The 17,733-nt window shown below is 45.3% G+C and overlaps 1 protein-coding gene across 1 annotated transcript in view; it reads right to left on the minus strand.

Moving 5' to 3' along the window:
- GPAT2 (glycerol-3-phosphate acyltransferase 2, mitochondrial) overlaps positions 1-17,733 on the minus strand; it is a 206,570-nt gene that overhangs the window by 149,649 nt on the left and 39,188 nt on the right. Inside the window, 2 exon segments of the mRNA XM_077469522.1 lie at positions 9,660-9,799; positions 13,623-13,722. Of these exon segments, the coding sequence (XP_077325648.1) occupies positions 9,660-9,799; positions 13,623-13,722 (240 nt within the window).

The raw sequence follows: 17,733 nt of genomic DNA on the forward strand, positions 1-17,733 counted from the left end.
CTTGCCTAGGGTGATTCGGCTTAGGACAAAGAGATGGTAAAAAAAATGTCCTCATATGAAAAGCCGAGACCACTTTTGGCAGAAAAGACGGTTGCAGACGCAACACTACCTTATCCTTGTGGATAACCAGATAAGGCGATTTGCAGGACAAAGCCGCCGGTTCCAAAACCCTCCTGGCCGATGTGATGGCCACTAGAAAGACCACTTTCTGGGAAAGTCAACAGGGGAATCTCCCTGATATTTTCAAACGGCGGTTTTTGAAGCGCCGATAACACCAGGTTCAAATCCCATGGGGGTAATGTCGCGTCGCACCCCCTCAACAAAGGTACTCACTGATTGAGACGTCAGGGTTGGCTGGAAAAAAAAATAAATAAATAAAAGACAGCCAAGGCTGATATTTGCCCCTTAATGGTGCTTAATGCCAATTTCTGGTCTACTCCTTGCTGAAGAAAAAGCAGGATCCTGGATATAGAAAAGGAGCGCTGATGACAACCTTTCTCCTCACACATGGAGATGTAAGCCCTCCAGGTACGATGATATATCTTCCAAGAAGATTTCCTCACCTTCAACATAGTTGGGATTACAGAGTCCGACAGACCCCGGTTCCTCAACACCCGGCTCTCAATAGCCATGCCGTTAAAGTCAGCGATGGTAAAGCAGGATGGAGAATGGGACCTTAAAAACAGAAGGTCCTCTCGTAACGGCAGTCGACATGGGGCGTCTGCCACCAGGCGCACTAGGTCTGTGTACCAAGGACGCTGAGGCCAATCTGGGGCAATTAGTATTACTGGGATCCACTTGACTTCCACTCTGCGAAGCAGACGTGGTAACAGTTTCAGTGGAGGAAAGGCGTAGATCAGCTGGTACTGATCCGACTCAGCAGGTCCCCTACTGCCCCCAAGAGGGCCTCCCGGCGAGCCGGGGATACGGGTATAATGGAGGGGAAGAATCTGTTTGGCGGCCAAGAGAAAAAACTATCTTGTAGCCTGAGAAAATCAGATCGCAGACCCATTGGTCAGACAGTCGAGAGGACCACCGGGCTGCAAACTCCCGAAGGCAACCCCCCACCCAAGACAGGTTTGGGGGCAAACCTTCATACGGTAGCACTTGTTCGCAGGCTTGCGGTTCCAGGGACATTTTTGTCCTTCCATGGTCATTTAGCCGAAGCTCCGGGCGGACAAAAAAGCAGTTTGTGAGCGGAAAAAGAGGGCCCTTGCCTACGGCGTGGCTCCTTAGCCTTCCTGGCCTGTGGGAGTAGGGTACTCTTACCACCAGTGGCATTTTTAATAATGTCATCCAACGAGGCTCCGAAAAGCTGGTCAGTCAGAGCTTTCTTAGATGCCTAGTCAGCACACCAGCATTTTAACCAAATCAGGCGCCTCAGCACTACTGCTTACACTGAAGCCCTGGATAACAGAGGGAGAGTATCCAGGGCCGCATCACAAATGTACTTAAGGCCTTGCACTAGTTGGTCTGCTAGTTCCACGCAGACAGAAGAAGCCTGTTGCTCTCCCAATTCACGGTGCAACAGTTTTGCCCACTCAGTGTCTGCGACACAAGTGCGGATGCCAGTACTGGTGGCACAGCTGACCCCACAACTGTAAAAAGGGAACAAGCCACTGCCTCGGCCCTCGTGGTATCCTTAAATGCAGGAGTCCCCTCTACCGGGATCGTAGTTACTTTATTTAACCTGGATACTGGGACCGGAGGAGCCGACCACTTCTTGAGAAGGCTTTCCTCAAAGCGGTAACACACGGGCATGGATTTGCGGACCGAAAAGGTCAGTTGCGGGTGACCCCATTCCTTGTAAATGAACTTGTCAAAATAAGTCAGATACGGGAACACCTTAGGTGAACATGCTGGCTTGTGGGACCCAAAGGCGACCGCTACCTGAGCAGAGGGATCTGCTGGCTCCCGAATCTTCAGGGTATAACGCACAGCTGTGATAAGTGCTCCAACAAGCGCTTTGTCGCGCACGGACCCGGACGGGGACTTATCCTCACTGACCGAACGGTCCTGATCAGCGTCACCTGACAAGACAGATCAGGGGTCACCAGCCTCAGCAGGACCCAAGTCTGCGTCAGAGCTCTCCCCAGAGGACAGGGGGTGCAGGGGCCACTTTTTTTGCACCCTTTTGTCCACGTGCCGCCTCCATCTTGGCAACGAATGAATTGAGGACCGCCGTCAAGGTGTCCAGGGGCACTGCGCAGTCCACAAGCGACCCGGTTGCAATTGCCTGGATTTCGGGGGAAGAAACACCAGTTTCTGAAGCCATGCTGACCCTACCCTGTCTGCGACCCAAAGGGGACTTAGGACAGTGACAGTCCCACCCTCCTTACTGCCGCTGGCTGAGGGGCTCTTTCCCGCTGGACTCACCACCCTGAGGAGTTCTGGGCTATCCAGCAGGTAGTGCCTGTAGTCCCTGTTGGCTCCCAGGTGCAGAGGAAACAGTGCTGTGTTGGTGGAAGCAGCTGCAAATGGCGCTAAAACCGCTCTGAAGTGTGCTGAGGCTTCAAGAAAATGGCCGCCCAGCGTCCAGCACAAGGACATAAAACACAGGGAAAATGGCAGTGAGAGCACTGAAGCACATGCTGAGAAGAGAGAACAAAAAAGTGTTCAGGCTTCAAGAAAATGGCCGCCGGTGTCCTGTATAGGAACAATCACCAGAAAAATGGCCGCTGAAGCCCAGGAGAGCATTGTGCCCTTGCCCACACCTAAAATGGCAGCCGAAAGCAGCTCCATGAGGTACAGGGAGAAAACAATGGCGGTGAGCACAGCACTGCGCAGGACACCAGCATGGCCTCACAGACACCTTCCAGGGGCATGAAGAACAGGGCCCAGGACAGCGCTAGCCAGCGTAACCCCTCCCTAGGTGAGAGCCCCTGCATAGACGCACACCGCTCCACAGAATCCCCAGATGGAAGGGGGGGAGGAAGAGGGGGACAGGGAGAGAAGAGAGGGAGGTGAGGGACCCCTGAATCGACCTCCCAGGGAATGCCCAGCTGCTCAGCCCCGCCGAGGCAGGGAGAGCTATACATACCAGTCCTGAAGAGCTGGGAGTCAATCCCAGACCCACTCACTGATCAGTACAGGGTGGCTGCTGGCCCGACATACTGTGACGCAGATATCAGTAGCCCGGTCATATGTATGCCCCGGAGCATAAAAGCTCACTGACCACCTCTGGAGCTGAGGTTTCGTTGTGGCCTGCCTAGCGCGTAGCTTCGGCCTGCACACGCTCGATGGCCGGACTGGGGAGACTACAAGGATAATATTATCCAGCCTGTCACCCAGCCAGCTGTTGATAGCCGATCACAGGATCAATCATCTTGCACGAAAAGTCACTCTTCTGCAGAAAAAAGCACGGACCAATGGGCCCGCAGGGTTCCTAGGTCCTTCTCCTTCACTAGGCAAAAGAAAACTGATGACTGCATGGCAGGCTGGAGGGTTGTTGCTCAAGGGACTGCCCCCTGGGCAGAACTAAAAAGTTCTGAGTGTTACATAACTAATGCCTAGTATTCTCCTAGTGGTGGGCATAAAAACCCAATGGCTAAGAGGAGCTGTGTCGGTCAGTGAATATAAGAGAAATCATAATGGAAACACTAAAAGGTTAAAAAAAAATTGGCATACAAACAAAACCCCAGGAATTAACAGATCATAAAAAATATTAAAATATAGGAAACTAAGAAATTATATCAGACAGAGTATATTTCATTACAAACTCTACAACTCTTTGGGGGTTATTTACTAAAGGCAAATCCACTTTGCACTACAAGTGCAAAGTGCACTTGCAAGTGCAGTTGCTGTAGATCCACGGGGAACATGCAAGGGGGGGGGAAAAAAAAAAAAACACAGCATTTTTAGCTTGCACATGATTGGATAATAAAATCAGCAGAGCTTCCCCCTCATTTCAGATCTACCCCTTAAATTTACAGCGACTGCACTTCCAAGTGCACTTTCAAAGCAATTTCAAGTGCACTTTGCACTTGTAGTGCAAAGTGGATTTGCCTTTTCGTAAACAACTCCAATGTCTAAATGAGGAACTAGAAATGGGAACGGTCATTTGACTACAATTTTTAAAAGTTCAATTTTGGCTAATTAGCTGGTCATACAGAGGTTTATTTACTAAAACTAGAGAGTGCAAAGTCTGGTGCAGCTGTGCATGGTAGTCAAAATCAGCTTCTAACTTCAGCTTATTCAATTAAGCTTTGACAAAAAAAAAAAAAAAAACTTAAGTTTACATGCAGAGCTGCACCAGATTTTGCAAGCTCCAGTTTTAGTAAATCAAATCCCAAGAGTCACTTTTTCAAGGTACTAACATTTTTTATATACTTTTAATATTTTTTGTAAGTGTTATAAATAATTATATACATTTATATTAAATACACATTTGTTTTATAGATAATCATTAGTTGATTTTCTATTCATCACAAATAGATTTATCCCAAAATAATCTCAGCCTTTAAAAGCATTCATAATTAGAATCTGTAAACCTATTGTTCTCTCTTATTACTGCTATATTTATTGCTTCAAATAGAACATCTAGATAAGGAACACTGCAAATCCACTGCTGGTTCCTGCTTTGCACCCAACTCGCACAGTAGAGGTCGACCAATATGTTTTTTTCTCTGGCCGATGCCGATATTTAAAAATCACGGCGGCCGATGGCCGATATATGATGCAGATTTTTTTTAAATTTTTTTTCTCCCCACCCCCCCCCCCCCCCCCATCTCATAAAATCTAACAGACACCTTTCCCACTGGGGCATTTTTCAGGCGCTTTTGGGCTAAAAATAGCACCTGTAAAGTGCCTGCAAAATGGCTCCCCGCAGTCTGTGTGAAAGACAGAGTGCTTTCCTACAGAGGCGATGCGCTGGCAGGATGTTAAAAAAAGTCCTGCAAGCAGCACCTTTGGAGTGGTGTATACCGCTCCTCCACCACTCCTGCCCATTGATATGAATGGGCACCACTGCTGAAGCGCCCGCAATGCGATTTGGCAGCGGCGCTTCACGGGCACGTTTAACCTCTTCCTCGGCTGCAAGTTGGGTTGTATGCGCCCCACTAGAAGCCGAATAGCACCGCTAAAATGACGGTAAAGCTCAGCTAAAACTAGCAGCGTTTTACCATCAACACCTGCCCGTTCCAGTGTTGAAAGCAGCCTTAATAAGTGATACAGAAAATTTCTTACATTTATTAAACAAAAACCTCCAAATCAGTTTACTTGTATGTATAATCTAGATTTAAAAAAAAAAAAAAAAAAAAAAAAAAAAAAAAAAGGGAAAAAAAAAAAGATATATTAAATAAAAAACAGGTAATCAAAACTTTTGGACGAAAAAAATGGGCTAACGTTACTGTTTTATTTTATTTTTTAAATCATTAGTGTGCGTTTGAAAGACCTCTCTGCAAATGCTGTGTGGCAAAGTACTGCAACAACCGCTATTTTATTCCCTAGGCATCTCTGCTAAAATATATATATATCATTTTTGGGGGTTCCAAGTGATTTTCTGGCAGAAAATACAGGATTTTTACTTGTAAGCAACAAGTGTCAGAAAAGATTTAGTCTTTAAATGGTTAAACTGAGAAATCCTACACACAGAGCTCAGTTTCATTCAGAAGTGTAAACATTGTATCTCTTTGCTCTTTTCTTGGCAGACTGCCCAGAGAGGAGGAAAGGGCTTCACTGAAGACTCAGGCAACTTGCATTGACTTCTATTACAGAAGTCATTTGCAAGTCGCGCTGTAGTTATAATCAGCCTTTTTATCAGCACAATCCACCGATGCCGATTAATTAAAAAACGCCAAATATTGGCCGATATATCAGTCAACCTCTAGTTCACACTACCATATGCAAACTGCTGGGAATGTCAATATAATGTTAATGAGACCCCCATTTCAGGTTGCATATCGCACTGCGAACTGACAGTTCGGACATGAATCAGATCGCATGGGTGTTCACGCCCATGTGATCCGATTCTGGTGCCGACAAAAAAGGGTCCTGTGCGAGTTTGGTCCGAATGCGATGCAAATTTAGCCATACTATCTATAAGGCTGAAACTGCATCGCACGGACATTGCATGCAATTTGCACTGCAATGCCAATCACATTTGTTCTCGCAGAGCGCACCTCTGAACCGGCACTCAAACAAGTATGAACATATTCTCATAATCTTCATTCTGAATCATAACAGCTAATGAAAGTGACCTGTCAAAAAACGTCTAGTAGTTCATCCCGTGTCCAGGTTAATGAAGTAGAAGGTTCCTGAAATGCGTCCCCAACATCAGTATGCATCTTTCAGAAGGTAGAGTGTGTTTTGAGAGTGATCACATGGGAAGGAAGTCGCTGAACCAGTGGCAGTTGTGTTTACAATGTCCAGTTATTTTACTTCCAACATTGCTTGATTTGCTTGCTAGTGGCCACATGCAGGGCCAAAAGATCAATACTATATAACCTTATGACAAGGTGACATTTTTAATAGCAAGTGCAATACTTCGTTTTTTTGTTTTATGGAAGAATAGAAAGGTCTAAAACTATGCAGAAGATTAGCTTTGCGATTTCTCCTTGTGCCTTTTAATGAACTGAGCATTCCACTCTGTTAAAACGCAGCGTTGCAGATCTGGATCTGTTGAACTTAAGACATACTAAGGATACATTGTATAATTCACTTTTTCTCTAGATCCTGGTTTGCAGCTAGGTTATGTTGAGGTTTGGTTTTAGTTACATTCGTTTATTCCTGTGATCAGAATAACCAGCACACCCTGCCATTAGCCATTGTCAGCATTTAGCTGATCACTTTTTGTTTCAGTAAGTTTGTCTATATAATAATGGATTTAGGCATGGTTCACACTAGTATAATTTCTGATGCGACGAGTCACACAGAATCACATGACAGTGTAAATGTTTTCAATCGTGCCCATTCACATTAATGCAGTGTAGGGGCCATACGAGTTTGTGGAAGGGTCCTGTGCTACTTTGGTGTGGTGCAGTGCAATCCTGTGGGCAGCAGTGGTGGTGGTGGCGGCGGCGGCAGCAGCACTCAGGCCATGACCCAAGCTATAAAATTGTATCAAAAACACCTGTAAAATCACATTGCAATCAGACAGCACATGCACACAAATTGCATAGCAGCTTCTGAACAACAGGAGGCACAGTCAGTACAAGGAACAGACAACATCACATCTGTTTGCAAGCTGAAAAGAATGAACAGAGGTGAAGCCACAAAACATGCTGGAAATACAGGAAGCCATTTAGAGACAAAACAGCAGACAGGCAGAACTCACAACACGAAAGGACGTTTTTTTAAGTAAATTTATACTGGGTTTTTAAAGTAAGCTTATATTGGATTTTTCTGATAAGCTTATATTGGATTGTCAAAAGAAATCCCTTTTGGCTTTTACAACACTGATGTTATAAAATGAAATGTATGTTAGTGGTGCACCCAGAATACAAGCAAATAATGAATTAATTTAGAGCAGGCATTTGCTGGGAATCCCTTGCAGGTACTACCTTAGTAGAGGGAGCTTTTCTGTTTCTTTGCATCCTTTAATCTCAGCCACTTTATCATTCTTCTGATCACAGAAATCTCTCAGGGATAGTGACACACCATCATTGATGACCCCAACATAAGTAATCTGAAGTTCCAACAAAGCGATCAGGTGAACTACTCATTCTATGCTGAATATAGGTACGATTCGTCTACAGCACTCTCTCAACTACATTAGTGAAAATAATATCTGAAATTCAGGTGATGTCCAATCCCCCTCTTTCTGGAGGGCACTACAACTTAGACATTTTCTAAACAGAATCTGGACTGGGAGACACCCTGCCTTAGTTTGACAAATTATGTATGTCCTCAGCTCCAATACGTCAAGGGCACTCGACATCTTATATGCTATTCACTTGCCCATCGGATTTCCAAACCCCTTTGGACAGGGAAAAGGACCTTGGAAGAACCTTTATGGCAAAGCAGGAGAGGATCATGCTCACATGCTGCTTCTATAAAATCGAGCAGAATTCAAGAAACCAGTTTTAAAAAAAAACTTATCCCAGTGGTACAGAGTTCCTCAAAACCTACATAAACTTTCAAATCCCTCGCTGTTGTGTTGGCGATGTGGTCAACTGGAGAGTTCTATTGTCGGTTGCACGTCTTCTGGAATTGTCCGGTGCTCAAAGTCTTCTGGAAACAAGCGAGTGGAATATCATTTAAATTGACCGATGTTGATCTTCAGAACAACCCAGCTGCCTTCCTCCTACAACTTGCTTCAATTTCGACCAAGCGCTACAGGAAATCTCTTCTACTTCATCTTTTAAATGCTGCAAAATGCATAGATCCCTTTGTTCCGGAAACAAACTACTGCTCCACCGCTTAGTCTCTGGTTCCATAAAATCAATGAAATCCAGCTTATGGAAGAGAACATAGCATCTGCCAATGGAAGAGGGGAAAAAAGTCGTAGAACCTGGTTCTACTGGACAGACTTTGTTTAGTCTTCGGCATTTCAGACTTATTTAGCAACCCCTTACGTTTACATGCATAGTACACCTGACACTGTTACACTCCCACTTAGGCCCCCAGATTAGGGGTGAATTCTTCACTCAATGGATTATATATCTCCCTGACCTTTCGTCTCTCCTTTGGGGACTTTGTATACATACACACTTGCTCCCCTCTTTTTTGTCTGGGTGCTCAGCCTACTTTCCAAAGCCTGACTTTTGCATGTACTGTACCTTCCCACACAAGAGCCAATGTGGGACAATATTTGTTTGAAATGTGGTTTTAAGTGGCAGTATCTTTTTGTTTTTCATGCTCAAGAGTCATTAATACGGTTTCAATCTTTTCTTATTAGATGAGATAGTCTAAATGTACAACATTGCATGGTTATTGGAACACCGCCACATCTTTTGAGGGGTTCTTACAGTCCTGTCTTCGACTCTGTCGATTTGGCTATTACATAGTTACATAGTTAGTAAGGTTGAATAAAGACACCAGTCCATCCAGTTCATCCTGAGTGAGTGTCTACAATTGTCCCTATCCCTGTAGATTGAACACTCACATCAATCCCTACCCTCAAGGAGCCCACGAGCTAAGGTCCCCATTCATATACTAAGGTCAATTTTGGACAGAAGCCAATTAACCTACCTGCATGTCTTTTGAGTGAGGGAGAAAACCGGAGTACCCGGAGGAAACCCACGCAGGCACAGGGGGAACATGCAAACTCCAGGCAGGTAGTATCGTGGTTGGGATTCGAGCCAGCGACCTTTCTTACTGCTAGGCGAGAGTGCTAACCACTACGCCACTGCCACCTGTTTACATTTCTGTCAAACTGTGCAATGCTCATCTTAGATGGACCTGAGAGCTCTGTGAACTTAATCATTCTGTCCCACAGGGATGTATGTTTTTTGTTTTTGTAAAATAATCAAGCATTAAAGAAAAAAAATGAAATGAATGCTGTGATTATACAACACCTTTAATACAAAATGTTTCAAGTTATAAGCTAGACCGCTTTATTCACATCCGAATGCAAGATCTTGATTTACACTTAACACTGAGAAACTCATTCCACCTGCAATCTTGTCTTTTTTAGATATTCAAAATTAGCAATGCTAATCAATATTGTGGTTTCCTGTTAGAACCTTTGTCAATGCAAAGCTAGCCTACACCTTACATACCTGAGAAATCGGGGGCAGTCTGTCCTGTCCCAGGCAACACGGGGCACCTTGAGATTTTGGGAGTGTAGAACAAAAGGGACCAACAAGCCATCAAGCCAGGAAGGATGAGTAGACAGGTAAACCAGAGGAGTCCCAGGACACTAACATATAAGTAAGCACACACACATTTAAAAAAAAAAGGAAACTGCATTTTCAAGGAAATAATAAATCTCACAAAGTAAAACTAACATTTTCTTCTAAAGATCCTCCATACACCTTGATGCGACTCTCAGCTTGCTTGGTTATGGTCACATCTTAAATTAACCACTTGACGATGGCTGGACGTCTAAAGATGTCCTGGGCTTTGTGGTGGTATATCTGAATGATGCCTGAAGCTACAGGCATCATTCAGATATTGGCATTTTCAGCCGGCGATTTCCTACACCATAAGAATGATACATCAGCCGCTTGATCATTCTTACGGGCGGCGACAAGGGACATCCCCCCACCGGTGCTTTTACTGACTCACCTCTGCAATAGGCGAGTCGGAAAACGGCCCAGTCGGCCCCCAGATGTCCACAATAGAGATTTCCGGCAGACCAGATGGTCGCCAGAGTCTCTATGAACGCCAGAGGCCAGGCGCGATGTTATGACGTCACGCCTGGCTTCTGCATTAAAAAAAAAAAAAATGGCGCCGCCTCGGCAGGGAAGCCGTGATGGTTTTTTTGGATTTAGTTTTATTTTAGGCTTCCCGGCCTAGAGGTGAGATGTGGGGTCTTATTGACCCCATCACTCACTGTAAAGAGGTCCTGTCATGCCACATTCCTATTACAAGGGATGTTTTCCTTGTAACAGGTATAATAGTGATCAAAACATTTTTATTTTAAAAGTGTCAAATTATAAAGTAAAGTAAAATTAACAATAAAAAATAAATAAAAAAAGTTTATCTTTATCTTCCAGTGTGCTCGCACGCAGAAGCGAATGCATACGCAAGTCCCGCCCACATATGAAACCGTTGTTGAAATCACACATGTAAGGTATTGACGTAAACATTAGCGCGAGAGAAATAATTCTAGCCCTAAACCTCCTGTGTAACTCAAAACATGTAAAAAAATTTAAAGCGTCACCTATGGGGTTTTTCTAAGTACCGAAGTTTGGCGCAATTCCACGAGCGTGTGCAATTTTGAAGCATGACACGTTGGGTATCTATTTACTCGGTGCAACCACATCTTTCACATTATGTAAAAAAATTGGGCTAACTTTAATTTTTTTTTTTTTTTAAGCATGAAACAGTTTTTTCTTTTATTAAAAAAACGCGTTTAAAAAAGTTGCTGCGCAAATATCGTGCGAGATAAAAAGTTGAAATGACCGCCATTCTATTCTCTAGGGTCTCTGCTAAAAAAATATGGGGGTTCTATGTAATTTTCTAGCAAATGTAGTAGCTTAATGGATTATTCTTGCTCTACAAATAGACAAGTCTTTCAACACACAAGGACAGGAGCAGGAATGGATGGAGGGATCATAACCAGCTCTTCTAATGTCAATGTGTCTGTGCATGTTTCCAGTGCTACAAAAACTGGCAGATGTCTCCCCATCTAAAGCCAGCAGCAAACTAAGCACTGTGAAATCATTAGATATCTAGACTGGCGTTTCTGAACCTGGGTGCGCGAGGAGTCATCAGGGGTGCCGCAGCAACAGCCCAAGCTGAGCGATCCTCTGTTAACTCCTGTGTTATAGAATGAAGAGAACAAGGTTAACTCCTTTGTACAGGGGAGGCTGAGAGCTGTGCCCACATCTCCCTCCTGCTCTCTGCTCCTCTCTGTACTCTTGTCAGCAAAATAAAGCTGAGCTGGCCACCCAACGGCGTCCTACCATCCAAAGACATCATTGGTTGCTAAGGACTTTCCGGCAAGTGTACAGAGACAAGCAGAGGGGGTGGTGTGGGGGGTGGAGGTGAAGATTGAGCTCTCTTCCTCCTCTGTGCACAGGAGTTAAAGTGATATTAAAGTATTTTTTTTGTATAAAAATAAACAATATGTTATACTTACCTGCTCTGTGCACTGGTTTTGCACAAGGTGCACGGAGGAACTTGGGAGGGTTTGTACTAAGAGGGAGAGTTCTTGGGGTTCTTCTTGTACCACACAAAAGTGTGCTGCCTTTTGCAGACACTAGTAAATGTATGTGCGTTTGTCTGCTAAAAACGCATGGCACAGTAGTACTATGTTTTAGTGCTGCACAATTTTAAAAATCACGGTGGCACCCTTTTGCGTGTTTCACATGCATTGAGCAGATCATGGAAAAAATATGGGTGGGAATACGCAAAAAAGCGTGCGTACTTTGAAGCACCCTCAAATTGATGTGCCCTGGAATTACGTGCAAATCTATAGGGTGCCTGGTCTGAAAAAAATAAAAATAAAAATAAAAGTTGAAAAATCACTGATTTAGACCAACACCACTGTGCCTCAAGCTTCAGTGCTTTTTCTTTATACTTTGATTACTTTAGCAGAGGTTGGGTTGGATAAAGTATTCCCAGACAAGCACCCACTTTGGGTTCTTAAATGCCTCTCAAATACAGAATGTTTGATTTAACCAATTATCAACATTAAGGTTTTTTTCTCATCAGAGCCACCAATCAGACTGAAAATTGCTTTGAAACTTTGAATGTGAATGTTGACACAAGAAAGATGGAAAGGACATTACCCGGCACAGGCAGCAGAAAAAATAAAATAAATAAATAAATAAATAAATAAATAAATAAATAAACCACACCTTTCAGTGGCCATTTGAAGAGCTCAATCTTACCTACAGTAGATGGATTACAGAGAATTACAATAAAGGTAATCCTGAGTCAATGTTTTGATCCAATTACTCCTAATGCCTCGTACACACAATCCAAAAATCGGACGACAGATCGTCCGACTTTTTGCTTACTAGTTGCAAGTAGAAATTAAATAGGTTACTAAAGTCACAAAAATTCTCGTAGGACAGAAAAAAAAATATATAATATAATATTGTAAAGCTGGCCCAGATTTCTTTTATACCGTAAAAGATAAATATTATGCCGAGTAAATTGATGCCAGCATGTCACGCTTCAAAATTGTGCCCGCTCATGGAATGGCAACAAACTTTTACCCTTAAAAATCTCCATAGGCGATTTTTTAAAAATTCTACAGGTTGCATGTTTTGAGTCACAGAGTAGGTCTAGGGTTAGAATTATTGTTCTCACTCTAACAATCGTGGCGATTGGTTTGAACACCGTTTTCGTATGCAGGCGCTGCTCATGTATGCGTTTGCTTCTGCGCGGGAGCTCGGCGGGACGGGGCGCATTTTTAAAAAAATTATTAATTTTTTTCTTATTTAAATTTTACCTTTTATTTTTACACTTTTCTTTAAAAAAAATAAATAGTGTCACTTTTAATTCTTATTTCTGGGAATGTAATAACAGGACCTCTTGAATATGAGATCTGTGGACAAAAAGACCTCATATGTACACCAAAATGCAATAAAAAAATAAAAATAAAAATAGCCTTAAGAACTATGGGCGTAAGTGACGTTTTTGACGTCGCCTCCCCCTGCAATGGTATATAGACGGGTAGGGGCCATCTTCCCCTCACTCCTCTCCATACCCAACAGGAGAAAGGACCCTATTGTCCGCTAAGCGGCGGAGGTCACCAGAGCGCAGCGGGAGTGGGGGGGGCCTCTCCCGCCGCCAAGTGATCTTGCAGCAAATCCGTCACAGACACCACTTTTATCTGAAAGCGGACCGCCCGCTGAAGAGAATATCAGGGATATGGTGGCTAGCTGCTGCCATAACAATGATATCCCTCTTCAAAGTAGCAACATATAACGATGGCAGGCAGACTAAGTGGTTGAACACAAAATATTTCAAATTTGACAATAATGGTACTATAAAATACAGCTGCATTACAGCTCAGCTTCTCTGTCATGAATGTGCAAAGCTATAAAGAATAAAAGAAGGCTCACCGCAGCAGACACTTCTAGGAGTGTGGCCACCTGTCCACAATGAAGCTGGAGGTTCAGATACAGGCGTTGCAGCAACTTCAAAAGTATCCAGCGCACAAGCCTGGGGGGGGAAAAAAAAAACAACACACAGCAGCCTGATCAACTACAATACAGTGATATTATACTGTTAAAAGTAGACTGTACTGCAGCTGAAGAAAACCAACAGCTTAAAGCGGGATTCCACCCTAAAGTGGAACCTCCACTGATCGGAACCCCCCCCCCCCCCCTCCGGTGTCACAATTGACACCTTTCAGGGGGGAGGGGGGCTGGAGATACCTGTCAAAGACAGGTATTTTCACCCACTTCCGGGCATAGATTCCCACGGGAGTCTACGCCATTTCCTGCCCTGCCGCGCTGTCTGCTGGGACACACACGGGTCCCAGTGACAGCGCGGAGATCTCCTATTGCGTGGCGCGGCTCGTGCATGAGCAGTAGGGAACCGGGAAGTGAAGCCGATTCGCTTTACTTCCCGATTCCCTCACCTCGAATGGCCGCGGCAGCAGCCGAGGCCCGAGCGGTCGATCGGCCTCGGCATCGCTGGAACCCGGGACAGGTGAGTGTCCATTTATTAAAAGTCAGCAGCTGTAGTATTTATAGCTGCTGGCTTTTAATATTTTTTTTGGGCGGAATCCCTCTTTAAAGTGATTGTAAAGGATTACATTGTAAAACAATCCATTCAGTATAAAATGGAAATGAAAAGGCAAAACATTTGTAAATAAATAAAAAAAAAAAATAAAAAAAAAAAAAAACCCCAACACACAAATACTTTTTCCCTTTTTATAAGTGATCACATCTCCTCCCCCCCCCCCCCCCCCACCCGTTTTCAGCTGCATAACAGCTTGGGGGAGGAGATACAGCAGTACACTGAGCTTCCCTGTGAAAGGTTATGCAGAGGCGTGTCAGGACAAGTCTTTTCATTGGAAGAGAGCACACCAAGAACTGACCAAAATGTGTTCTCCTGCTTGGTGTGGTCAGTTTTTAATAGGAAAGCAGAGGGACAGGCAGGAACACCAGGGATTTCACACAAAGGAAGCAATACAAAGAGAATAGGAGTACCAAGTACATGGTACAGCAGGTACATATCAGGAATATGAAATGGAGTAACAAACACTTTAATAACATCTAGTGTATAATATAGGAAAAATAGGATTTTTTGTACTCCATGTAAAATCCCTTTCTCTGTAATTCACTGACCGACACAGCTCCTCTCTGTAACAAAATGGGTTGTCAGCCCTATTACTGGAGATAGTAGGCAAAGTTGTAACAACACTTCAGAACTTTCAGTTCCACCCAGGGGGCAGACCCTAGGCTACAACCCCCACAGCCTGCCCTAGCAGACTCCGTACATCAACAAGCAGTATAACGTAAAAAGAAAAAAGGAGGGGCGGGTGCTGTGTCGGTCGGTGAATTACAGAGAAAAGGATTTTACAGTGAATACAGAAAAAATTATATTTTCTCTTATATTCACCGACCGACACAGCTCCTCTCTGTAACAAAATGGGACGTCCCCAAGCAGTGCCAAATGAGGAGTGGGAAAACAGCATAAAAACTTCATCCACCATGGCAAGTGGGAAGTAGTGAAACTAAACCCACAAAAAAAAAACCAGCAGCGTGTGGAAAAAACACCACCATATAACCGGGTATCCTCAACAGGAGTGATCCAAGACCGCAACATTGCAGAAGTAATGCAACAGTGCATAAACATAACAGTACTGCGTTTTTATCGAAAAACCAGGAAAAAACGAGCTTGCATATCCAATTGCAACTACACGGCCGCCTGCAAAACTTTGCGGCCAAAACAGGCATCAGCCGATGCACTGACATCTACCTTGTAGAACTTGGTAAACGTATGGACCGATGACCAGGTCGCTGCCTTACACACCTGAGTGACCGATGCTTGGTGTCAAAAGGCCCAAGACGTTCCGATTGCCCTTGTAGAATGGGCCGTGACCGGAAAGGGGGGCACCTGCCCCTTCAAGGCGTAGGCTTGCACTACGGCTGCGCTTCTTGTTCCCCCCTAGGTAATTTATGTATGCCACCGCCGTGGCGTTGTCCGACTGAATCCTGACCGGACGCCCTTGAAGACTCACCGACCACGTGCGGAGACACAGCCTGATCGCTCTCAATTCGAGCAGATTGATCTGCAACTCGGATTCTACCGTCGACCAGAGGCCCTGAGTCGACTGAACCCCCATCACTCCACCCCAGCTGGATACACTGGGGTCCATAGTGACCACCGTCCACTTCAGGAGGAAGGAACGATTTTCCGGACTGAATCACCGGGGACCTCAACCACCAGATCAGAGAGTCCCTGACTGGCTGGCTCACCTGGATCTGTCGATCCAGGGACAACTGAGACTTGTCCCATTTTAACAAGATCACCTTCTGCAGTGCTCTGGTGTGGAACTGGGCGTAAGGTACTGCCTCGAAGGAGGCTACCATGAGCCCCAGTACTCGCATGCAAAACCGGAGCGACGACCACTTGCAGTTTATCAGCAGTTTCAATGCGGACCTGAGAGTCTGCAATTTGTCTGAAGGGAGAAAAACTCCTGCTTCCCTGGAGTCCAACAGAAAACCTAGGTACTCCAGACGCTGGGTCGGCACAATCACTGACTTTAGGTTCAACAGCCACCCAAATTCTTGCAGGGTCTGCATGGTGATCACCACATCCTCCTCTAATTCTGAGGCGGAAGATGCTCTCAGGAGGAGATCGTCCAAGTAGCCCACAATCGCGATCCCATGTGGTCTCAGCAACGGCAATACTTTGGTAAAGACTCGGGGGGGGGGGGGGCTGATACCAGACCAAAAGGAAGAGCCACAAATTGGTAATGGGTTTCCCCGACTGCAAAACGCAGAAACTTTTGTTGCCGAAGGCATATGGGTATGTGCAGGTACGCATCCTGGATGTCCAAGGACGCCAGGGAGTCCCCTTGATGGAGTGCAGCGACTACTGAGTGAACTGATTCCATCCTGAACCTCTGCACTTTTACAAAGTGATTGGGGGCTTTTAAGTCCAAAATTGGACGTACCCCTTCCTTCTTGGGAACCACAAACAGATTTGAGTAGAATCCCTGGAAGCGTTCCTGCTCCAGAACAGGTACAATCACCCCTCGATTCAGCAAGTCCATTACAGCCCCCAAAAGGGCCTCCCGACGAACCGGGGACATGGGAATGCTGGAGGGGAAGAATCCGTTTGGTGGCCAAGAGAGGAACTCTATTTTGTAGCCTATGGAAATCAGAGCGCAGACCCATTGGTCTGATAACCGAGAGGACCACCGGGCTGCAAACACCCGAAGGCAACCCCCCACCCAAGACAGGTTTGGGGGCAAACCTTCATACGGTAGCACTTGTTCGCAGGCTTGTGGTTCCAGGGACGTTTTTGTCCTTCCATGGTCATTTAGCCGAAGGCGACCCCTCAACCGAGACATGGGTGGAGGCAAACCTTCATGCGGTAGCACTTTTGTTTGCAGGCTTGTTAGGCTTGCGGTTCCAAGGACGTTTTTGACCATCCGTGGGCATCCTGTTGGGCTGGGGACGTTTTGTCGAAGCACTGGGCGGATGAAAAAGTCGATTGTGAGCGGAAAAAGAGGGCCCTTGCCTGCGGTGTGGCTCCTTAGCCTTCCTGCCCTGTGGGAGTAGAGTAATAATGTCATCCAACGGGGCTCCAAAGAGCCGCTCGCCAAGGAAGGGAAGATCCGTCAGGGCTTTCCTGGATGCCTGGTCAGCAGACCAGCATTTCAGCCAAATGAGGAGCCTCAGCACCACAGCTGACACTGAAGCCTTGCATAACAGAGGAAGAGTATCCAGAGCAGCGTCACAAAACGTACTTAAGGCCTTGCACTAGTTGGTCTGCTAGCTCCACGCAGACAGGGGAGGCGTTCTGCTCTCCCAATTCGTGGTGCAAAAGTTTTGCCCACTCCGTCAGTGTCTGCGACACCAGTGCGGATGCCAGTACAGGTCGCATGGCTGATCCCACAACCGTAAACAAGGACCGAGCCACCGGCTCGGCCTTCCTGTCCGTAGGATCCTTGAATGCAGGAGTCCCCTCAACCGGGATCGTGGTTACTTTACT

The sequence above is a fragment of the Lithobates pipiens genome, unplaced genomic scaffold, assembly GCF_037356315.1.
Source record: "Lithobates pipiens isolate NorthernLeopardFrog02 unplaced genomic scaffold, aLitPip1_a1.2 Scaffold_8, whole genome shotgun sequence".
NCBI classification, from domain to species: domain Eukaryota; kingdom Metazoa; phylum Chordata; class Amphibia; order Anura; family Ranidae; genus Lithobates; species Lithobates pipiens.